This window comes from Nipponia nippon, unplaced genomic scaffold (assembly GCF_047370975.1).
Source record: "Nipponia nippon isolate SJK-2023a ecotype South Korea unplaced genomic scaffold, ASM4737097v1 scaffold_22, whole genome shotgun sequence".
Taxonomy (NCBI): Eukaryota; Metazoa; Chordata; class Aves; order Pelecaniformes; family Threskiornithidae; genus Nipponia; species Nipponia nippon.
The window spans coordinates 549431-574544 of record NW_028262339.1 but is presented as its reverse complement, the minus strand read 5'-3'; the positions used below and the strand labels follow the sequence as shown (position 1 = coordinate 574544).

General features: G+C 42.6%; 1 protein-coding gene across 1 annotated transcript in view; it reads left to right on the top strand.

Annotated features, from left to right (window-relative positions):
• DYM (dymeclin) overlaps positions 1-22897 on the top strand; it is a 260986-nt gene extending 238089 nt beyond the window's left edge. Inside the window, 1 exon segment of the mRNA XM_087760268.1 lies at positions 20282-22897. Within this exon segment, the coding sequence (XP_087616394.1) occupies positions 20282-20431 (150 nt within the window). The 3' untranslated portion in view covers positions 20432-22897.
• The last annotated feature ends 2217 nt before the right edge of the window (positions 22898-25114 follow it).

The window sequence follows — 25114 nt, the reverse complement described above, 5'->3', positions numbered from 1 at the left end:
TGGCCACCTGGGCACACTGCTGGCTCATGTTCAGGCGGCTGTCAACCAGCACCCCCAGGTCCTTTTCTGCCGGGCATCTCTCCAGCCAGTCTTCCCCTAGCCTGTAGCGTTGCATGGGGTTGTTGTGACCCAAGGGCAGGACCCGGCACTTAGCCTTGTTGAACCTCATACAGTTGGCCTCGGCCCATCGATCCAGCCTGTCCAGGTCCCTCTGTAGGGCCTTCCTACCCTCTAGCAGATTGACACTTCCACTGTCATCTGCAAACTTACTGAGGGTGCACTCAATCTCCTCATCCAGATCATCGATAAAGATATTGAACAGGACCGGCCCCAACACTGAGCCCTGGGAAACACCACTCGTGACTGGCTGCCAACTGGATTTGACTCCATTCACCACCACTCTGGGCTTGGCCATTTAGCCAGTTTTTTTACCCAGCGCAGAGTGCCCTTATCCAAGCCGTGAGCAGCCAGCTTCTCCAGGAGAATGCTGTGGGAGACAGTGTCAAAGGACTTACTAAAGTCCAGGTAGACAACATCCACAGCCTTCCCCTCATCCACTAAGCGGGTCACCCTGTCATAGAAGGAGATCAGGTTGGTCAAGCAGGACCTTCCCTTCATGAACCCATGCTGGCTGGACCTGATCCCCTGATTGTCCTGCATGTGCTGCGTGGTGGCACTCAAGGTGATATGCTCCATGACCTTCCCCGGCAAGGAATGAAGGAATGCAGCAAGAGCTGGGTGTTGCACAGCAAGACAAGGTAGCTTGAGAGGGTGGTGCCTTGGGAGAGTGACTTGAGTAACAGTGATTGTGCAGTTCGGGAATGACGTGCATTGGCCAAGATGAAGATGAAGGGTGGGCTAGCACAGGACACACCTATTCCCAAGCTGTTGTCTGCATGGAGACTAATATTTACATGGAGGCTTAACGTCTGTCCCCTCCATCCCTGAAAACTCTTGCAGTTACCTTCTGGAAGCTACATTCTGGATTCAGTCACTTCATTCCAAAGTAATTACTATCTTCACGATGCTGAGCAATTATACTGGGATGAAATCACCTTATTCTGGAGTTACCCAAGCTGTTTCAGAAGAGCTGTTCAATAATATTGTTATGCAGGTCAGCTTTCCACAGCAGTCTGGACAGTGTTTTGGTTATCCAAAACCAGTTTTGAGAATGGAATGAAATGAAATGTTCAGATGACGAAGTCATCTCCACCCAGCCAGGAGGAACGTACTAGGTAATAACAACAATTGTATAAATGCAAATATAATAATATTATATTAATACCATAATATATATCGTTACTGATTCTGAGACTAATTCTTCAAACCAAGAAAAATGTAAAAGGGAAAATAAACCCTTCTAGGAGCAGGGTAATCAGCAGTGCAAGAGTTTTGCTGCTCCCCAGTGTGTTTCTCCTATGGTTGTCTTAACTCTGCCGTCACCTGGGTTTAGTCCCTTCATTGCTACGCAGAACTGTAACTGCAGTTATAGCCCCGTACCCAGCTGAGCTTATTAATGTCTCAGCCTTGCCTGTGGCAGCTTGTGCATTGTAATTAACTGCTTCTCATTAAGACAACAGATGAGAATTCATGCAGTTACATGCAGAGGCTTTAGAAGATGGAATAGTGTCCTATAGCAACAGTTATTAAAGGTTTGGTTTTTTTCTTTCTTACCCAGGATTAGGCCATCAGGAAACTATCGATGTTGTAAAGTTAAGAATTCCTTTTAACCTGAACAGGAGCAGAGCTGGGGTCTGGGCAGAACAGGAGAAGGTGGAGGGTTGGTTATCAGGATTTTCAAATGCATCATGTGGACAGATAAAAATCATAGAATCATAGAATGCTTTGGGATGGAAGGGACCTTTAAAGGTCATCTAGTCCACCCCCCCTGCAATTGGCAGGGACATCTTCAACTAGATCAGGTTGCTCAGAGCCCCATCCAGCCTGTCCTTGAATGTTTCCAGGGATGGGGCATCTACCACCTCTCTGGGCAACCCGTTCCAGTGTTTCACCAACCTCATTGTGAAAAATTCTTTCCTTGTGTTTAGTCTAAATCTACCCTCTTTTAGTTTAAAACCATTACCCCTTGTCTTGTTGCAGCAGGCCTTGCTAAAAAGACTATCCCCATCTTTCTTATAAGCCCTCTTTCAGTATTGAAAGGCCACAATAAGGTCTCCCCGCAGTCTTCTCTTCTCCAGGCTGAACAACCCCAGCTCTTTCAGCCTTTCCTCATAGCAGAGGTGTTCCATCCATCTAATCAGTTTTGTGGCCTCCTCTGGACCTGCTCCAACAGGTCCATGTCCTTCCTGTGCTGAGGACTCCAGAGCTGGACGCAGTACTCCAGGTGGGGTCTCACCAGAGCAGAGTAGAGGGGCAGAATCACCTCCCTCGACCTGCTGGCCATGCTTCTTTTGATGCAGCCCAGGATATGGTTGGCTTTCTGGGCTGCGAGAGCACATTGCTGGCTCATGTCCAGCTTTTCATCTATCAGTACCCCCAAGTCCTTCTCCTCAGGGCTGCTCTCAATCCCTTCATCCCCTAGCCTGTTCTGATACCGGGGATTGCCCCGACCCAGGTGCAGGACCTTGCACTTGGCCTTGTTGAACCTCATGAGGTTCACACAGGCCCATTTCTCCAGCTTGTCCAGGTCCCTCTGGATGGCATCCTGTCCCTCAGGCATGTTGACTGCACCGCTCAGCTTGGTGTCATCTGCAAACTTGCTGAAGGTGCACTCGATCCCGCTGTCTGTGTCATTGATGAAGATATTAAACAGTGCTGGCCCCAGTACGGACCCTGGAGGGACACCACTTGTCACTGTTCTCCATCTGGACATGGAGCCATTGACCACTACCCTCTGGATGCGACCATCCAGCCAGTTTGCTATCCGCCGAACAGTCTGCCCATGAAATCCATATCCTTCCAATTTAGAGAGGAGGATATTGTGGGGGACCGTGTCAAAGGCCTTACAGAAGTCCAGATAGATGACATGCGTAGCTCTTCCCTCGTCCACTGATGCAGTCACTCCATCATAGAAGGCCACTAGGTTGGTCAGGCAGGACTTGCCCTTGGTGAAGCCATGCTGGCTGTCCCGAATCACCTCCCTGTCCTCCATGTGCCTTAGCATAGCTTCTAGGAGGATCTGTTCCACAGTCTTCCCAGGCACAGAGGTGAGGCTGCCAGGTCAGTAGTTCCCAGGGTCCTCCTTTCTACGCTTTTTAAAAATGGCTGCAATATTTCCCTTTTTCCAGTCCCCAGGGACTTCACCTGACTGCCATGACTTTTCAAATATCATGGCGAGTGGCTTGGCAACTACATCAGGCTCAGGACTCTGGGATGCATCCCATCAGGACCCATAGACTTATGTATGTTCAGGTTCCTCAGGTGGTCGCGAACCTGATCTTCACTTACAGTGGGAGGACCTCTGCCCCCCTGATCCCCGTCAAATGGCCCATTGACTCGGGAGGTGTGAGGAGAGAGGTTGCCAGTGAAGACTGAGGCAAAGAAGTTGTTGAGTACCTCAGCCTTCTCCTCATCTGTTTTTACCAGCTCACCACTTTTGCTCATCAGAGGGGGTATGCTTTCTTTAACCTTCCTTTTCTGGTTAATTTACCTGTAGAAGCTCTTATTATTCTTTGCGTCCCTCGCCAGGTTCAGCTCCAGCCGAGCCTTGGCCTTCCTGATCCCATCCTTACACAACCGAGCAGTGTCCCTGTACTCTTCCCAAGATGCCAGTCCCTTTTTCCACTGCCTGTGCATTCTCTTCTTGCCCTTTAGTTTGACCCACAGGTCATGGCTCAGCCATGCTGGCTTCTTCCCTTCCTTTCCTGATTTCTTGCACCTGGGGATCGAGAGCTCTTGTGCTCTATGGAAAGCATCCTTGAAGATAAAAGGTTGTTTGTTCGTGTTTGTGGTTAAAGTTCATAACAAAAAAAAAAGAGGTGAAAGAGCTGTTCAACAAGTAGCCTGGGAAAGAGCAGCACTCATAGGAGCATAGAATTGGATGTTCAGCATTTGCTAAGGATTTAGTTAGCATCCTTTTGCCCCTGGTGATAAAAATTAGGAAGGGAGTATGAAGGAAAGTATAACAAATGATGAGGAAGAAGCAGCAGTGGTACTCTCGTGGAGGCTGGTTAACATTTGCCTTTTCTTCCTGTTGTATAAAAATATCCAGGTATCTAAATATGAATCTTAAGAAATAAATATGTAATTCTTTATGCATCCTGTAGGGAGCAGAAAAATATTTCTGTAATGGACACAAGGGAAGTCCGTTGCAGCGATCTTGTCCTTCCTTGAATCAGAAGAGTCTGGTTGTGCTCTACTGGTGGCATAGTCAGCACGAGAGGGGCCCTTCAGCATCTTCAATTCATGTCTGGTGAAAGATGACCCAACCAGTTCTTACCCAGAAGGAGGCTGTTTTGCAGTGATGAGTAGGAACCAGCACTGTTAGGAATATTGTTTTGGAGGAGAAAAAAGTGGTAAGTGGTGGCATTTTCCTACTGTCACCCAGGATGAGGGATGCTTTCCTTCCTGCTGCTCTCCAGATGGCAGAGCATCCCTGCACAAGGCATTGCCGGTGGTGATAAATGGGGGGCCTGATGATAGGTGCTCTGCAAACTTTGTGGAGGGGAAGGGTCAGGAGATGACATACAAACTCCAGTCACTAAAAGGAGCATGGATTGCCAAAAGAGATCAATCAAATATTTCTTTATGCACAACTGAAGTCTGGTCTTGACCTTTCATTGCACTGTGGAATACCCAATGAGACTGGAAGTGAGTGTAGCCACAGAATCTGATTTTTCCATGTGAGCTCTTGAGACACTGCATTGCCTGTCAGTGCATCTACTTTGATTTAGCTGTGCAATTTAAAAGTAAAGAAATATTCCCTAAATTTAATTTTTCAGTGGCACATATAGAGATGGGGTCGTTCTCTTACTTTATAGGAAGGAAGGGCGCATGTAGAGACATTGAGTAGAAGAATTTAAACTTTACACAGATTCTGACATGAAACAGTCTATCTTTGTGTATCTGGTTGTTTGTCACCAGCTACATTAAATTGGCTGATTTCATTGGTTTAAGGAAGCTACTACAAGAAAGAAATATAAAATATCAAGGCAGAAAGAAAGCATTGAAAAAATGAGATGGGAAGGCAGGGTGAGACTTTCCAAGTCGCTTCCCACAGTAACAGATCTCTGACACTGGTAAACAACGTTTTGCATGCGTACGTTTCTCAAAGCTACTTCCATTCTGCTAACCGCTCGCCTGCTGCGTAATTTGAACTCTGTTAACCTTCAAGGATGATCCCAGTTTTTGAAAGAGAGCAGAGAGGAGCTTCCCTGCCCAGAGCTGCAGAGCTTTGCTGGCTTCACAGTGGCTTGGCAGGAGCCCAGCGCTCATGAGCAGTCCAGTACATCTTACGGGAGGGCTCCGAGCAAGAGCCCATCCCCTATTAACTTAGGAGCTATACGTTTGCTCAAGCTAAATAACATTTCCCAAGTTTCCCTCCTCCTCCTTCTCCGTACCCTAGAAAGCCACCCTATACTTTTATTACGTTTTTCGCTGTGACTAAATCTGCTTCGCATGTGTTGTGCAGTCTTCCCTTACTTAGTTGCATATGTTGTGAGTCTAATGAAAAGTCCAGTGCCAAATGCGCTGCGTGTGCATGACGTGTTGCTTCCAAATATCTTGCAACTTTGGTCAAAGCAAAGTAAAATTACGCTGAAATGCTCTGACATTTTTTTTTCTCCTCAGTTGAGAGCTATTTCCAACCCATGTGTTCATTTTCTAACTGCAGCCTTCAGTATAGGCAGGGTACCTGAAAAGGAAAAAAAAGATGAATTTAAAATTAATTTATTACTTTCTTTGATTAAAAAAAAAAAACAACACATTTTTTCTCATTCCATTTAAAAAAAGAAAAAAAGGATTAACCTCTTTTTTTAAAAAAAAAAAAAAACACCATAAAATAACGTGGCAGAGACCAACAATTTTATCCCAGAAGGTGCAAGATATGGTGAGTTATGAACAACTGAATGTAAGATAGAGGGAGGAAAAAATCATGTAACCAACTTCCAATTATACCAGTCCAATTGCTCTTCCACTTTTAAGGTTTAGCTGTCTCTTTTAAATTAAGTTTTCATAACATGTGGCAGATTGAGAAAAACAGTCCTCAGAAGATTTCTGCCCTGGTTGACAGATGAACTAGATAATGGAGTATAATCTTTTCTATTTTCATGATTTGACACATTTTCACTTCTGTGTGTATGTTTAAATCAAGGAATCAAAATAAATTTGAGTACAGAATATAAATCCCAGACAAAATTACAGCTTTCATTGCAGTGTTGGGTTAAATGTAAACAGCATGAATGTTATAGATATCTTTTAATTAAATGCATAAATTAGAGAAATGTCTTGAATGTTTACAGCAACTACACCAAGAAATGAGAATGAGGAAGAAATGTACTTTGTCAGCTGATGGCTGCCTCCGCTGCATTCCCATACTGAGTTTAATTTTGTCACAACCTTTGCTACAAGTTGCAGTGCTTCTCTCCAGTTGATTTACAGGCTCTTTGTTCCTGCTTGGGATGATTTGTGATGTAGATGGCTTTTTCCTGGCCGAGCAGGGGATTTCTCACGTATATCAGCATCGCTGCTGACTACTCTGCTGTTAGGATTTAGAGGGCAGCTGGTTTAGGTCACCATGCCTTTCCTGTAGCTGTATTTGTTACGCAGTATCAGACAATTGCACTGAGTCTTGCATCCATGTGGATTTAGGCTGGGTTTATGGTTCCTAAGGTTGTAACGCTCAACCCACAATCTGTTGAGCTTGCAAACAAGGAGTGTTTTTTCTTGACCATGTTCTCATGTTGACTCCTTACCCTAACAAACCCTACTGTAATCTCTTCTACCCAGCTTTTCTCCTTGCGCGTAATGACCATACTGTCACTCCAGGTAGGTGCTAAGTGTTTCCAGCCACCATGGGCTCTTAGAGCACAGGAGATGAGGAAAGATGGGGAGTCCTGTGGGACATACATTGCGTTTACTCCTTGCATGCCAGCTAAGTAATTTGTACTAGTTCTTTGTCACAACAGATGTTTAAACTATGGAGAGAGCAATCAACCTGTGGCTCGTGAGCTGAGTTTGGCTTGAGGACAGATAGCATAGCAGCGGGGTGAGAATTTCCCAGCTTGATAATGCTCTAGCAGCATCCAGAAGCTACAGGAGGAAGATTTCCCTTCCTTTACCGCAGCGTGTTAGGTATCAAAAAAACCCAGTAAGGATTGTTTTTTACAGATGGGAAACCAGAGGCTTGTATCAGATAGCTGACTGAAGCAAAGCCTGCTAGATGGTACAAGCAACTGGCAGCTCCAAAATAGAGCAGGAAATTTTTTATCTATGGAGTAGAGTGGGAGAAGAGCACAGCCCTTAAACTTACGTGTTGTCCTTAATATGAGACACGTGAGATTCAAGTGGTGCCTGTAGCTCTGAGCTCAGAGTGAGGCAGCAAAACTTTATTTGAATTCCTCGTGCTTATCTGTCCCATCAGGTTTTGCCAAGCTCCGTCCTCCTGTGCTAAGACCAGCAAAGACCGATTGTTGTCACCAGGGTAAACAATCTAGACCTGAATGCGCAGGGAGGAAGGGGGCAAATATGCTCGATAACAAAGGGACATAATAGCATTTATGAATAAATGACTTTTAAAATTCCCTAGCCTGAGGTGGGGAGTTCTCTAGAACTGTTTGATTCGTGTCCTAAAGACAGTCTTTAGCAGTCTGGGAGGTCTTAATACAGTTAAGGTCAGTGAAGGCAAACAAATGTGGAAATGCTGCATCTAAAGCATAGTAAAACAGAAAACACAAGTAATTTTTGTGCATTATTGAAAGAGCAGCTCACTTGAGGCCCTTTTTCAGATTGAGGTGATTGTTTGCGTTAAAAAAAAAAAGTGGTTTCACTATAGGAGAGTGCTACTTTTAAAACTGGTAGCTTCAGGAGGACACCAAGCATGCAGATCACTTTTTGGATGCAGTCAGCTCCTGACTCCCCATACTTAGCCAATCAAGGAGATGCAGTTGCCCAGCTTCAAGACTCATAAAGATGTCCTTCACCTTGAAGGAATCATTGTCCTACTCATTAGTAGCTATTCCTTTCTTCCTCCTACGCACTACTTGCCTCTGTCATTGATAAAGGCTTGTTTCCAGTAGCTAATTTGATCATGTTGTTATAACCATTATGTCCTTCATGAATAGCATATAGAATAGCACATAGCATATAGAATAGCACATAGAACATAGAATATAGAACATGGAATAGAACATAGAACAGAATGAACAACCTGGAATTCTATTTGAGAAAAGGCACCGTGGTTATATGTTGAGATCAGCTTAAACCCCCCTGGCTTGGGTCTGTCTTCACAGGACTCTCAGCATTAGGGGGAAAAAAAACCCAAACTGTGGAGTCCACATCCTCAAAATAAAGAGCGTAAACGTCCACATTTGGCACCAATTCCTTGGCTCGTGGTCCCAGCAGAGATAAGGCTGCAGTCTGGCACCGTGTGCTACGGCTGGAGAGGTTTTACTGTCATTTCACGTTTCGCTCCTCAAGACAAATAAATTGGATTTCCTGCATGTAGCAAGGCAGCGCAGCTCATCTCACAGCACGATTTGTCTGTTTGCTGAGGCTTGAAATACTTAAGAAGGGAGTATGTCCATCGGGGTGTACATTTTCTAGTTCTGGGAGATTAGGGAGTCAAAGGTCTGCAGACTCAATAGGGATGTTAGTCAGCATGTCCTGAACCTCAGGCAGATAAGGGTCCACTTCCTAGGCTGCCCTGATCTGAGAGTTAACAGTTGGTGACAGTGAGTCTATCTTTGTTCTTAAGTCATTGTTATCATTTTTTGTAATATTTACAGGCCTGGCTCTCTCAGATTAAAAAGTACAAAATCAAAAGGAGGTCTTCCTCCACGGGTACTCAGCAGGGGGAAGGATGTTTGGGCTTGGCATGCCACTCTGCCACCGTGCTGGGTGGGAGGGACGGGAGGAGGATGTGGGCTCGGGCTTCGTCTTTGTGGCTGCTGTAAACGTAAAAGTCAGACCTCGTCAAACGAGCTGCAAGGAGCCCTCTGCGCGAGGAAATGGGTTGTAAATGTCAGCCTCCACGAGGCAAATCAAAGGTGTTAAACTCAGCGGGGAGAGGGGTCTCGTCTCCCTGATTGATGCACAAAGACAAAGTCTAGGTGGTGTTTTGGACGCCTGTACAGTGATAACGGGAGAGGAGCTTGGTCCCAGTTGTCCAAAGTAATTTTCTTTTTGGCTTGGTGGGATGTTTTGGATGCCGCTGCAGCATTGCACCAATTTCCAGTGAAAGCATGTCTGGGACCTCATCACTGGAAAAATATGCAAACTGAATCACTCTGCTCATCTCCTGCCACCTTTTGTGTTGGGGGAATATGTTCTGTGCAACTAAATGAGAAAACAAACAACTGTATAACATTGTAGTAACTCTGACTTTTGGTTGAAAGAAGCAGGCGGGTGAAAACAGCGTTTTGACCTCTTGATCCTCTGCCTCTGTGCTTCAACTGGATAATCCTGTATTAGGGCAGCAGAGAGGGCTCATATAGGTAGTTTCCAAAAGGAAAAATCCTTTAACTATGAAATTAATGTGGTTTATGCTGTCAGTATACTTCAGTCCCTTCCTTCCCGTCTCAGAGCCTGAAGAGCAAGGAGATGAAAATCAGTGCTAGAGACTTCATAGGCAGTCGCCAACTCTCCACCAGCAAGCACAAGGTGGGACTGAGTCTGTAAAGATGGACAGTGAAATTTCCAGCTCCTTTCCCGGATGGGGGAAGAAAAATCTAACCCTGAACATGATAATTCCTATGAAAAAGTGAGAAAATGGTAATATTTACAGATTAGGAAGCTTGGTCAGAGTTTGTACATCATCCAGACAGGGCTCCCGAGGCGACTCCCTCTTGCAGCAAGACAGAGTGCTTGCCTCCGTGCCTTACTGAAACACAAAAATGTGGGTCATGTTCTTGAAGCTTAACAGTTTCCTTCATTGCCACACTTGTAGCAAACATCCTGGGCTCATTTTGCATTGCTGATTGCATGGCACACACCATGGCAAGAGTTTTATTTGCACAGCTGCTGGGGTTTTGGTGGGAGTAGAAGAGGTCGGGCAGCGGTGAGAGGTTTGGCTGGGGTTTGTTTTAGGACAATGGGATGGTACGTTAGCCTAGGTGGAGCAATCGTCAGTGATGTTATCTGGAGCACAAACACATTCCTCGTGTTTTAGGCTAGTCTGCTATCAAAATCAAAACAGCTGCTGTGACTTAAACAGTAGCACTTGCTGCTAGAAATTTAAAATAGATAGTTGGCTCTAAGATGTGTGTAGAGTAGATTCACCATGTCTTTGAGTATATAGCTACACATATTAGTATATATTTGTTATTCAGCAGGATTATTTTCTCCAAACCCTCCATTGTTCATATGCTTCATAGGCCATTTTAAAACTTTTCAGGTGAGTTTTTCTTCACTGTTAAAGTTTAATAAATTATATCAATAAGACTAAAAGCGTACAATTCACTTTTCAGAGAATAATTAGCAGATCATTGTCTCTGATGTGAAAACTGGAATATTGATTGGCATTTATAGTATTGGTTTTGCTTTAAAAAATGGTTGGTGAAGGGAATACAGATCCATAATTTTTATCCAGAAGTTGGAGCAGACTTTGTAGCCCAGATACACGAGTTAATTCTCTGCTGTCTTTACCAAGGGGAGACTTTGCCTTTTTCACCCTTATTTTATTGTCATTTGAGTTCCTCCATGTTGTTGCAAATAATCAAATTGTATGGGAGGAATTCTTTTGATCTTTGGCAAGTCCTGAACCATAAAAAGCCCTTTTTGTTTTATATAAGAGTTTCCCCCTGACCAGGTGATGCTGGGGCTCTGAAGGCACTCTGAGCTTTCTCTGGAGTGGCCAAGCATCTCAGCTTCTCACAGATCTGCTGGTTGACTGTGCATCTTCCCCTGCCTTCACTTGCTTGCTAAACTTAATATTTTCTGACTTTGGCAGAGTGATCTAAACAGTGCATATACGGATTTAGGACAACTTAAATTTTTGCCCAATTTGAGAAGTTCAAAGAGTTGATTCCCCCCTAGCCCCCCTTGATTTAGACAATATGTAAAAATAAATGAGAGGTTCCCAACTGAGTTATTAAAGCCAATTTCTTTGTTTAAAGTTTACATTTAGCATACTTGAAAAGTGGCAGATTTTCAACTGTCTCATTCATAAAATTCTGGAAAGAAAAAATTCAGCCTTGAATCTGCTTTGTTTGGGGGGAGAATGGTATTTTGGGTTTTGGGAAGTCTTTATAAGGTTGCACAGTTTAATTCTGAGACTTACGAAATTCCTGGATGTCCAAGCCCTTCTTTGAGGGTACTACTAAAGCATCATTGACTTAATTGTGAGTTGTAGCAGAGTAAAGTGTCCAAAATCTACTCCTAATCTTGTAACCTTTTCTTAGCAACTATACAAATCTTCTATATAAAGTTGGCAGTGAATGAGTGATTTCTAAATGCATTTTAGTTTTAACAAAAACGTTTGCTGCAAACATACTGGTTTTCACTGCTGTGTAAAGCTTTGCACATTATTCTAGAGAAGGATGGTTTGCAAGCTGAAACGCAAGAAGCCAGGGCTTAAACTCACTTGCACCTTCCTTAGTACTGGTAAAAATAGGGTCTGCTGTTATGAAATGTGCATTTTCTGCAAATCCCATGGTAGGAAGACTTATACATCCACTTCATATTGATAAAAGTTTTCTGAGTTGATAGGTTTGTCCCCATTTGTGCAGTGGTGCCCTTTAATGCTACTGAGAAATGGCTTCAGGGAGTATTCTGGTTTTCAGATTTTAATTCCCTAATTTCAAAAGCACACAAAGGATTTTACTTATTTATTTATTTACTTATTTATTTATTTACTTATTTATCTGAGTAGTCAGTGTGTGTACAAAACAGGATTGTGAACGCTCACGCGAGGTCAGGCACTAGAACTGTTTTTGTGAGTTGGGTCAGTAGCTTTTTTCATTCCACGTGTTTAAATCTCTTCTTGGTTAGTTTTATTTCAATTTTAAAAACATTCCTCATTTATACCTGCTGTCTTTTTGAGGTTGTTCATTTTTTACTCAGATCCCATACCTGTGTTCTTTCTTCTAAAAGGCCTGTGTATTTTCAAAGAATTATTGTTGTTTCAGGTTAAGCCCTGAAGTGGATGAAAGTTTTATTTTTTTGTTGATGGTACCTCATCTACACATCATTCCTTCATACTCAAGCTCAAAGTATAATTACATACATCAGTCTCTAGTCCTTTTTTTCTTATTATTTGGCAAAGCCAGCATGTATTGTATTTTCTGCAGTGTTGCAAACGGCCCTGTAATGTTCTTGTTGCAGTTCCCTCTCTCTCCCTGGTCTGGCAGCAAGTCACAGCTTCGCTCTGGTTCCTAGCTTTTGAGCTGTCATCTTGGAAATGTTCTGAAAAGATGTGTATCCATCTAGACAACATGGTATACAGAACAATCCTGACATGGCAAGCAAATTGCAATTATAACTGTAAATCCTTGAATTGTTATGTATAATACATACAATGTTATGTAGAGGTCAATGATGCTTAGCAGTGCATAATATGCGATTCCTGCTTTAGGCTTTCATCTTCTTCTTAATCTTTTTTTCCCATTCTTAAATTTCTCTAGGTAGACACAATATCCATGAAGCTGAGCGGGGATCCCCTTATTTTCTCAAACTAACCGCTTAAGGGATTTTCTCAGGATCAGCTCTTCAGGTGGCACGTTTTCAGCCAGGTTTGCTGAAGAAGCTGCTGATCAGTGGTCCAATTTATTTACTGTCCTGTCTAGAAGTAGCCCAGAGTCAGATGTTTCTGAGGTGGACCCAGAAGTGGGTACCCGGCCTCATCCTAAACTCAAATTTATACTTTTGTACAGTGCTTTGGGAATTTGTATGGATTAAAGACTCGGTATGAAGACAAAAATAATTTCTATGACATGATTTGGAGCTATCAGCAATGTTTCCTAGCTGTAAGGAAAAGAACCAGGTGTCTGTGTATGTGCATCCTGACTCTCTAGAAGGACTTTAAAGCTGTCAGTGTTCACTGACCTATCCTAGAAAGAAATGCAATCTTTTTCTTTTTAGCAATCTGGTGCTCCACAAAGCTTTGCACCTTGGCACGGTTACTGCAAATATTTCACTTCTTTAAATCATTGTGTCTTTACCAATAAACATCTGGGCACAGCTGTTCAGTTGATTTTTTCAAAACTGACCTGGCTTCTCAGTACTCTATAATAAAAATTATAATTGCTGAACTCTCACCCAAGGCACATCTGCTTCTCTGGTGGTACTTCACATCTTACAGTGCATATTCACTGTTCTCTCCCTGAGCATTTGTTTTCCTGCAGCTGCAGTTGTGCAAACCTTTATTCTGAGTGATCTGAAAACAGTAATCACATATCAATGATCCTAACTTGCTAAAACAGTTGTTTCTCTATAGATAAATTTCCCTGTCTTTCTGGACCAGGAAGATTGTATCTCATTAGATGAGTATGGGTTACTTATTGAATTTTACTCCCTGAGAAAAATGTTGGTTTCTACTACAGCTCATGTGATTGCTTAAACCGGGGATATTTAGCCCATGCATAGATTGCTTTGAACCTCTTCTTGTCATCTTCAGTTTTCTTTTTCAAAACCTCCTGACACGCCACTGTTTTCTTCTCCGTCTTTAAATTTGCACCTATTCCTTACACAGATCTTTGAACAAGATGTGCAGCTTATGCTTAGTCTAGCAGATTTCCTGTTTGCTTCCTTCATCTCCCCACCGTCATCTTCTGCTGGGCCGTCTGTGCTTCAAGCCTGAGAAGGAGACAAAGATGATATCGGGCAGGTGTGGTGTAGCCCATACAGATATTTCACCAAAGCCACATAGACTTTCTGTCTTAAGTCAAAGAGAAGCACTGTAAATGCAAAGAGAACCAGAGAAAGATGAAATGGCATTATCTCCCCAAAAGAATTAAATAATTGCAAAAATTCAATCTATCAGTATCTTAGAACAAGTACTAAGAAATTTTCTTCCATAAATTGTGCTCTGTCAAAGCACTTAAGTGCTTATATTTATACAAAAATCAAATATATCAATGTTTACATTTGTACCTGTATATCTGTACTATGAGCAGTGTACCAGGCATGACTGTTGAGTTGTTTTCAAGATCATTGGCCATTAATTTGACTCAGATTGGGATATTGGGGACCAGATTTCAAAGTGGCGTTGTGGATTTTGCAGACAAATATAAATGTTCTTCCTCTGCCCAAACTCCTTACAGGTTGGTATGTTTGGTGCACGGCAGGTTGTAAAACTAAACCTTGCTGGGGTAAATATTCATTATGACACTTATAATGAAGACTTGATATGGTGCTGAACAAGTGATAGGACGAGAGGAAATGGCCTCAAGCTGTGCCAGGGGAGGTTTAGGTTGGATATTAGGAAAAACTTCTTCACCGAAAGGGTAGTCAGGCACTGGAACAGGCTGCCCAGGGAAGTGGTTGAGTCTTTATCCCTGGAGGTATTTAAAAGATGGGTAGACATGGTGCTTAGGGACATGGTTTAGTGGTGGACTTGGCAGTGTTAGGTTAACGGTTGGACTCGATGATCTTAAGGGTCTTTTCCAACCTTAACGATTCTATGATTCTATGAATCGGAGCCCCCCCCCCCTTTTTTTTTTCTCTGCCACTTTATGTATATTGCTAATAAGGTCCAATCCTGCAGATGCTCCCCAGGCAATACTACTATATTTAGCTGAAGCAATATGAAACACATAATTTGCCAGCATGTCATTAGGTTAGCAAACACGACTTGTGGTAAGCTTGTCAAATGCACACAAATCCCATTTTCAGAAAGACTTTGAAGCTTCAGATTGATGGAAAGTTAATGTGAATTTGACTCTCAGATGTGTTCAGACTCCTTTGGAAATGGTACTTTTCTCCTAAACCAGTCACATGCTTTTGAAAATACTGACTCGCATTGGATTGCTGTTTTGGAAACCAGTGTTTCTAACCAAGGACTCAAGGAAAAGAGGATTCTTCAGTTTTATGTTAATCCAATTCTTTGATTTCTTTCTTTTCCACAGTGACTGCCCCCTTTTTTTGATAAGAGCTGCTTTTCATCCAGTCAAACATCTTGATCACTGAACAAGCAAAGACATAGCTTCACTCCATCGCTCTTAAAGCAGCTCCATCTGCCCTTGCTTATGTTATCTGAGCGGAGATCATCCACTGACATGACACTGCAGCCTAACAGCAGCTCTGATGGTTCATTTTTGAAGGGAAGGGGATTTTTTATTTAATGTATGGCTCAAGTCTTCTAGCTCAAATGCCACTGAGTTGCCTGGAGCCGTGCCAGGTACTGTTGGCTGGCCGTGATGCTATCTTCCTAATTGTTAACTGCAAAAAAAAACCAAACAACAATGTTCTTGAACTTTTGCAGTAGGGGAGTTATTGCAGTTCAGTTCTGCATCTGTTCATCGGACTTCCTGTGGTTTTTCATCGAATCATATGAGTGACAGCGCAGACAGTCTGCAAAGTTCTTGGTCTGTCTAGTTTATACCCTCGTCCCAACCACTAAATCTGACTTCTGCTTTGTCTGGCAGAAGAAAACAAGATAGGGTGCTGTGGTAAGTTGATTCACCAGAGCTGATAAGTGGTGTCTGTATTTAAATTGTGCAGTTCAAATCCTAGTGTTACCTCCGGCTCTCAAGTTTTCAAGTAGTGTCTCAGCTTGGTTTGTTTTAAACTAGCTGGGATTGTCTCTGCTCTGGTAATGACTGGAAAGAAATGCAAATAATGGCTCCACTGGACCCATTTATGTCAGGGCAATGAGTTAAAAAACTTAAATAGCGAAACGAACGGGTAACGAACTTCTACATCTTTTGACACCACCCAGCTGGACGAATAGGGCTGTGAAGGAAAAAAAGGGATGATTTATCCCATGCCAGGACTTTTCCTCTATTATTAGGGCTACCATTTAAGGTGCCTTAGAGTGGTCCCTCTTTTCAGGAAGTGCTAAAAAACAGGTTCATTTTGGTGTCTCCAGCTGGAGAGCAAATGCTTTTCCAGGATTAAGTTGGACACAACAGCAGCAAAGCAGAAGAAAATGGTTTTCCACGTTGCTGCTTTGACGTGCCACTTTGGGAATTTTGTTAACCGTGATAAAACCCTCACCAGTGCTGGCTGGGGTGTTTTCTGGGAGTGCCCTGAGACTCCCCTGACCTGGTTGTTTTACAGCTCTCCTGAAACATTCATTTGGTGTCGTCTCCTGTCCGTCTGCAGCACATGGTGAAGGCTCCTGATCACTCATTTGGAAGCAGAACATGCAGGAGATAGACAGCACAGAGCTGAATTTAAACATTCCTTGAATTACCATCCATCAAAAATCTTAAAACTTTATGGCATTGGTCAAGCTTTTTATGCGGTGTTTAACCCTTGCTGTTATAAATTGTTTTAAAGTCAGCCTGATAAGTAAGAAACATTTTGAGGTGACTTAAATTTGATGATTTTGAATGTTAACAAATTTTGTTTTCAGTGAACACCCTAGTAGTGAAACAGTATGGGTAGTTTTTTATCTTAACAGTAGTAAATCTTGCAAGACAGAGTCTGATGCAGAAGTTCTCTCCATGCTGGACTTCTAGGATTTCTCATTTTTAATGAATGAGAAAACATGGCTACAACACAGCCGTTGATCATCGTAGTCATCTAAAGAAGTTGGGTTTGAATTACTGACCTAGAAGTCAACTTCTCCGTGTCTCGTTAGCAATGCATTGAGCTACCCTGGGTCTGCTGTTCAGGGGGACCATCAGAAAAAGATCATTTCTGCCATTACTGACCTTCTTTTTATAAAGATACATTTTAAATTGTGTGTATGTAATGGCAACATGTATTATATTTCTCCTTAAAAATCTCATTATCCTTGTCTACATTCCCAAGATAAACCTGCAGACTGTTCAAGGCATATGTTGAGTGTGAGAGAATCCAGGCTGATTGCAGTGAGTTACAGTCTTTAATCTGAAATTGATTATTAAATTGCTACAGTACAATCACAATAGGTGGCAACACTGATCAGTCTGAAGAAAGGCTTAATAATAAAATCAATGCATGACTGTTACTGCCTGAAAATATGAATGCTATCTGATTTACTTTATGCTGTCCTTCCAGCTGAGAGATGATGGGATAGTAAGAGCTGAGCATCTCAGATGTAGCTATTGGAATTTCTAATATAATTTTACCTACTGTTTTAAAGCTTAAGATGTTTGTTAAGCTGCATCAGAGTCCAGAATGGTCCCAGACTAGTGGGACCGTTCTGGACTCCCAGAGTGTCTGCAAAAACAGTAGCTATAATCTGTGACCCTGAAGGTGAAAAAAGTTATCTGTGTTTAATTCAACTCAAATTAGCATCTTTAATCACTTTTTTTTCCCTTCCCTCCCAGAAGGACTACTACACGCTGCAGTACTGGCATGCAGCCACCTTTGGGGTGAAGAATGACAGCTGTGTAAGGGCTTTTCTCTGCTAGGAAATGTTGCAGTGGTTTAATCATGAGGTTTAACCATTCATTCTGCTGATGCAATGCTGAACTGAAAGTGTTCCTGTCTACACTGACCACAAGTCAGGAAGCATTTAGGAGGGAAGTGGGGAAGATTACACTGAGGATAAACAGAGTAGAATATCAGTTTAAAAAAAAAATAATTAAAATCTACATGAGGGCTTGATTGGAGTGAGGCTTAACCTGCTTTTCAGCAGGTTTCTTTCGAATTATGGTGTCCTGAGAGGAGGGATGGGGTGGCAGAGGGGGAAGGCAGGCACAGCTTGAGGACTTGAAGCCAAGATGGGAAGGGATAGAGGATGTTACTGAAAAGGAGGATCTCACAAGGCTGATGAGAAAAAAAGAAAACTTGGGCAAGTACAAAATAGAAAGATACGCTAAAAAGAGACCACGAAGGTATAGCGGAAGGGAGTTGGGGATGGGAGACTAGGAGACAGGATATTAGAGATGGGGGTGAGTATAGGTGGCAAGACACCTAAGAGTGAGGAAACAAAATGATGTGGAAGATTAAACAGGCTGGTCAAAAGAGACTTGGGGAGAGAGGTTGCAGAGAGGTGGTAGAAAATGGTTTAGGGGCACAAAAGGGCTACGGGAGAGCTTCTCTACCACAAACTGCATGTCTGACACAGGAAACGAAACTTGCTGATGTACCTTTGAGGTTCTGGGCTTTGAACTCAACAAGAGTTAGATGCAGAAGTGCCTTTAACAACCTTATCTTTTTGCTGCCTTAGTTCCTTGAACAGAGATAATAGTGCTGAAAACAATACTGTCCTCCTTCCTTTCCTGATTGCTATAAGGATGAGTTCCCCACATGTTCCGAAGTCATCAAGTACAATAATAACAGCCACACTGATGGCCAAAATGGTTCCTTCCAGGCTAAATCATAGAATGGTTTGTGTTGGAAGGGACCTTTAAAGGTCATCTACTCCACTCCCCCCTGCAATGAGCAGGGACATCTTCAACTAGATCAGGTTGCTCAGAGCCCAACATAGGAGATAGCATGTGGTTGAATGAAGCTGTCCATGGAGACACGTTTCTCATAAAGCATAATGCAGGTGGCACCTTTGTGGCTTGGTGTAATTATATGCTCAGTTTTTGCACCAAACTGCTCTAGTAACAGCAGCAACATGAGGAAGGAGTAGAATAGTTTCCATGTTTTCTGACTCCAAGAATACAAATAACCTGGCTGTGTAAAAGTTAAATAAATAACCCTGAAAGCCAAGTGGCCAAGAAGTGCCCCTTCAAAGGAGGCTGTTCCAACCAGAAGAGTCTTGTGTCCTAACGTAAGGAAACAGGACACTGTGAGCTCAAGAAAGATGATAGGGTATTTTATTAATGGGCAAAGAGGCTTCTTAGCCATTGCTGTGCTTGTTCTGATCATGTCACACCATACAGTTTATTCTTAGTCTTAGCCACAGCCTTATAAATAATAAAATGGGTCATGTTTTATCTTACCCCAGTGATCATTGCAATGTGGCTTTTATCTGAGACTCTGCCAAGCTCTTGAAACAGGCAACATTTAGAAGAAGATAAAATGATTGAAGAGCACAGTACAGAAGTAGGCTCAGCTCTTCCCCAAAATACATGCTTACCGAGAGTGAACACAGTGGGTTTGCAGTGTACGCACTGCTTTGGGAGGGAAGAAATGAGAGAAAATTGGAAAATCACGGATGCAGCATGTTAGGATGGGCTAGGCTAGCACATCTGATGTGTGTTAATTCTGGAAGTGCTTTGCTTAAAGCTGGTACTGAAAAACAGGGCTTTTGTGGAAACGATATTGTCTAGCCTGTAATTTTCAGGAGAAGTGTCTGTGTGGATGGGCAATAAGGTCTATGTGCACAGGTCCTGTGATTACAGCCTTATAGGCTGAAATAGGATAAACGTGTGACACGTTGCAGTTGAGCTTGCAGGGTTGATGGCCGCAGTGATGCCATTAGAGTCATTCTGTGTGTTCCTCAGCAACGGCAAAGCCAAGGCACAGAGGTAATGACCTACCCAAAACTAGAGAGGAACCTGTAGCAAAACTGGAAGTGGCCTTCAGGAACCCACCCATGGAGCCAGGCTTCCCACCGTGCTTCCTGAAGGAAGAACATTTTTCTCCTGAAAACTTGCACGTACATAAATTCTTTGAGAATTAGAGAGAAAAAGTCAGTTTGCCATAACACTGGGTTCCTGAAAACATATCATAGACTGTTTATTCTTATGGCCTTTCCAAAGGATTCTTCTGCTAAGGAGCTGAGTACAATGAATAGCAAAGTGCTTTTTAGGGAAAACTGCAATAAACAGGTCTGTACGTGCGCAAGCAAGAAGGCTTTTGTGGGGCTGCTAAAAATGACAGTTTTCCTTAAGACCTTTGTGTTGTGTAAAAGATTCACATGTTTAGTCTTTGTTAACAGGCAAATCGGGTGTGACCAACGATAACAGGGTTGAATACAATATGCCAATGTAGCATTCAGTTCAAAGAAGAAATTACAAATGATCTCTTTATCCCATAAATATTTTCCTTCACGTCTAATTGTTCAGTTCCTTCCATTTTTTTTTTTCACTAGACTTCTTTCTTCAGTGTTTACATGGGCTGTGTGTTTGCAAACAGACATGCAAACCTTCCCTCAGCAGACTTTGGTTTCTTGTTGCAGAAGTTCCCCGAGCTGAAGTTCAAGTACGTGGAGGAGGAGCAGCCTGAGGAGTTCTTCATCCCCTATGTTTGGTCCTTGGTCTACAACTCTGCCGTGGCCCTGTACTGGAACCCACATGACATCCAGCTCTTCACTATGGACTCCGGCTGAAGGAGATGCCCCAGCCAAGCCAACTCAACTCTGTCATCTTACAGAAAAAGAAACTCCGCACCGCACGTTAATACGTGACCCCTTCCAGCATGCACCCTTGGACCCCAAAGCTTACAGAGAATGAAGCTTGCTGCTAGTGTACAGTCCAACGTCCATCTTTTGGAAGCAGATTGCCACCGACACACTGGCAACAGACTGTGGTGTGAGGAACTGACGGCTTGTAGGCAACTTTGTATTTATAGTCTTATAACCTAGAGCTTGTTTGATGAAAATGAGGCCTTACACATGGGGTATGATGTTACTACCAACCACAAACCTGATTGTTCTTTTAACTTAACAGGGTAAATGAGGAAAGAGATTGCGGACTTGGATTTGGAAGCAGCATTTGTATTTTCATTTCTTTCAAGTGAGGCAGTTTCATTGGGTCAAGCTTTCTATGGTCTGTTGGATTCTGCCATGGGTTGCTCGTTACCTAATCCCATGCTTTCACTCACAGCCCTTCATTTCGGTGGCACTGTCAAGGCTGCAGTTGTTAAATTGATATCTACACTGTCATCTGAGTGAACTAAGCAAGCAGCATATTAATCAGATTAGCTCCCAGGCAGATTCAAAACACTTGATTTAGATGTCAAAATGTTTGTGGGAGGATTTTCAATAGCAAGTCTTTTTTTGTTGTTGTTTGACTGGCAAATACTCTATAGAGGGCTAGAAACACCAGCTTTCAGAGTCAGGTCCGTTACAGACTTGTTTTACTGTGCTCCTGTGCAGAAGTTGTTCCTGGAAATTGAAGGTGTGGGAGGAAAAAAAAAAACGTCCAAAGAAAATAGTTATAAGATTGTAAAATAGACCAATGTCCTGTAAAATTGTGTGTAATGGTGACAGTGTGTTGTGGGGATCCTTGGCAAAGTTCTGTGTTGAAAATCCCCTGTTTGCTATTAAAGTTTTTATGGCAGAAGTATAAATTTATCTGAATGTAGAATACTTCACTTTGTTGTTGTTTTAAATATATATATATTGATATATCTGTTTTTGCAGTTGGAAGAACAAAAGAAATGGCTTGACCTGATTTTGAAAGAACATCTCATTTTTCAAAATTAGGATCATTTCTTCTCTGGGGAGGCTCCTGACAGTGTCCATTGCACATGCATGCAACCACTCTAATCCCACATGCTGCTATGTGGAGGACTGTCACCAGTGCATTGCATGCCAAAACATAAATATCAGGGAATTAGTTCCGAAACGTACACATGGCAACCCCTTGTATTCACTGCCTGCTCCAGCATGTTCTGGTTACTGACCAGAATTGGGTGCATTTGCTTTCAGACAGTCCTTCGAGTGGCTTTAAATAGAATTTTTTGCACCCTTTTTTTTCCCTGAAGGATGCACTAGGATTGTACTTTCCTTTTATCTGCTTGTTTAGAGGTGGAAGTCCATTTGAGTCCTACACAAATAGAAATGCTGGCTTAAAAAAAAAAAAAAAAGCTTTCCAAATTTATTTAGATACAGCTACAAAGCAACATACACAGCCCAGGAGCATTTATTACTTTAAAATGGCAGAAGCTTTTGAGAAAAGGCAATAGTAAGACTGGCAATGCATTTTTTTCTTAGGAAAATATGAGAAATGAATGAACCATGACTGAGCTGCACATAAGTTTATGCTGTGTTTTGGATTTATGGTTTGGGTTTTTGTTGTTGTCTATGAGCAAACGTCAAAGGGGATAACTTTTCTTGGTTATTGTAGTGATTTGTAATTTTGTCTTTATTAAAAGACTAAGAGTGTTTGTGAGTCAGCAGAGCTGCCCAGCCTTTGGAAAGGTCAGTCTGAAGATACACTTTTAAACTGTGGATTTTGAAGCTACTGGGATGGCTCATTTTTAATCTGTCTTAACCACCCATGAGCACTTGAACCTGCCCCTAGGTGAGCACCCTTCACCCTGCTACCTTCAGCAGAAGTGGAGCACTTCATGAAAGAGGGCTCAGCCAGAGCAGATGCTTATCAGCTGGGTTCTTTGAAAGGGCTTTTTATAAAGAGTAGGGTACATAAAGCAGCAATCCAATAGAATAGGTCAAACCAGCTGCTGAATCAATGTAGGAGTCGCACAGTAAATTATTTCTCGCTGTCCTCTTGTTGTGATGACATTGAATTGAAGTACAGAAGGAACAGCTTTGTTCCAATCATGTAATTTCCTTGTGTATTTAATTAATATGCAATGCTCCCAGGGCCCAGCTGGTTTGGAACAGCTGGAGTTACAATCCAAAGCCGAAACAGCAAAGCCAGACCAAGATTTATGCTGAAATCCATGCTAGCCCCATTGGCTCTTCCAAGAGTTTGAGCATTATGTGGGTCTGGCAGTGTCACAAATACTCTGTTTTCCTTCAGATCTGTAAAGTATCACCTTAGGGATCTTTTTCATTACTTTGTGTGAAAGATTTATTAAGCATAATTAAAAAAATTAAAACAGTAAATACAGGTTGTAGTTGTATTTGTTTTACGTGATAGCTGCCACGTGGTGACGTTTGGCCAGCGGGTCTTGGTGTGGCCATCAGACCTAACGTGCATGAGGTTTTATAACATTCTCTGTGATGTGCAATAAAAAGAATATTATTTTATTTATTGTATTAAGTAGGTGGTTGTTTAAATCTGCACTTGGTGAAAGAAGGGATGTGTCATGCTGCAATGTCATGCTGAATCCCACCTAATGGAGGGCTCTTGCCGACTCAACTTCTACAGTCGCAATAGGTACAGCCCAGCCTGGAGGAGGCACTGGGAACATGCAGTCATAGGGTGGGAGCAGAGGAGGGACAGGACTGTCTCCTTCAGCCCAGACCAGACGTGATGTGTTTCTGCACCCTCAGTTGCTCTTCCCTGTTGTTCTGGCTACACCATGTAGGCGGATGGTGTCTCCCTGGTTTTTGGGGGTTGGGTGTTGTACAAGGATCTTAGCCTTAATGTGCCCATATTGCTGTTCTGAGTGCTGATCACTAGCAATGCCATCTGCTTAGGCTACTTGAGTAGCGTTAGAAAGGGAAATCCATTGGATCAGGGTTGGGGAGGAGAAGGGAGGTCTGCTCTGTCCTCACTTGGAAGACCATCCCTTCCATGAGTCTCCTCTGGGTTTGAAGCTTTTGGGAGAATAGTCAGGAAACCAAGTTTCTGTGTAAGTTGTTAGTGAAGTGGAGGTTGTGCATGTGAAGCCTGATGCACATGTCCCTGATGAGGGAGAAATTGTCCTTCCTCAGTTAATTGAGAGAAACTCTGATCTTGCTATGAAAATGAGGTGGTGGGTTGGAAGCTACAAATAAGTAAGTCAGGCATCATTCACTTTGGAAAAAGGAGTCCAAAATCCTTCAAGATTTCATGGCATTTCTTGACCCTACTAGCCTAAAACCAAAGAGTATTAGTCAAGTTGCAGGAAAGAAACAAGCTGTTTTCTACGTGCCTGCTAGATTGTTGATCTACCAGTTAAACAGGAAAGCAAGAAGCAAACAACCCCCCTCACTTCTTCAGAAACCCTAAAGCTTTTTGTACAACCTTCTACTGGGCGGCTCGGTTTTATTCTTGCATATGTTGTCTAATTCAGCCAACTAAAGGTCAAATGCCATCTTACAGTTAATCAACCCCAACTTTCCTGATTGATGGGGATCAGTCTGCAAAAACCCTGACTTCTGTGCTTGAAGACCAGGAGTTTTCTATACAATGGCACTGACTACTGTAAATCCTTTCCAATCTTCCCCCATCAGCAGGGTCTTAACCACCTTACCTAGCTAGCTTTAAAAATCTGTACCATTGGTACCCATAATACTATAAAATCCAGGGTCCCAGATGCTTTTGTGTTTGGTTTGTTGTTAATTTGTTTTTTGGGGGTTATTATAATAATTATTATTATCTATTATTATAACAGACTCTACTAACTCACAACTAGCAGTGTTTAAGGTAACAGTTGCATGCCTGATAGTGACACAAAACAGCCTTGATGGAGTTATCAGATTCAGAGGAAGGAAATGTTTACTCAGTATGTTCCTGTTCATAGTTGTGGTCTCTCCTCTCCAAGCCCAGATCGGGGTGCTAAGATCCAGATCAGGGCACTAATCTTGCTACAACCGTTCCATTAGGGGAGCTTTTGCTTGTACTGAAAGTTGCATGAAGGTTTTTATCTTTGAGGTTTCTCCAGCCAATATTATTGGGTTAAATTCTGTATCAAGCACATACCTGCACCCAAAAGGCTCCAAGAGGGCTCTTTTCTCTTTAATTACACAACAGATAATCTATAAAATTGTCTTCAGCAGCATGACACAGACCAAATAATTTTTAATGTTTCTGGCAGTCAAATGTCATTCATCATTTAAAGGGGAGGAAAATATCTATCCGCTCCCTTGGCAAGCTGCCGTCAGCTGGTTAGACAGGAGCGATGTTCTCCTCGGCTCCACCAGAGATGGCCTCTAGATCCGTATGCTGGATCCATCCACACTGCTCCATCTTGACCATTAAGAGCTGGTTGGAGGCAGCCAGTTGGGTTTACTGCCAAAGAGCTCTTAGCAGCAAATTTTCTCAGGGCATCCTAAGCATCTGGATGATGAAACATCAGCTCCTGAGCATCTTCTAGCAGAAACATGGTGGCCGTGAGCTCTCAGTATGGTGCAGGTGTCCCTTGAGACTAAATTCTGCGGGGAAGGATGTCCCCG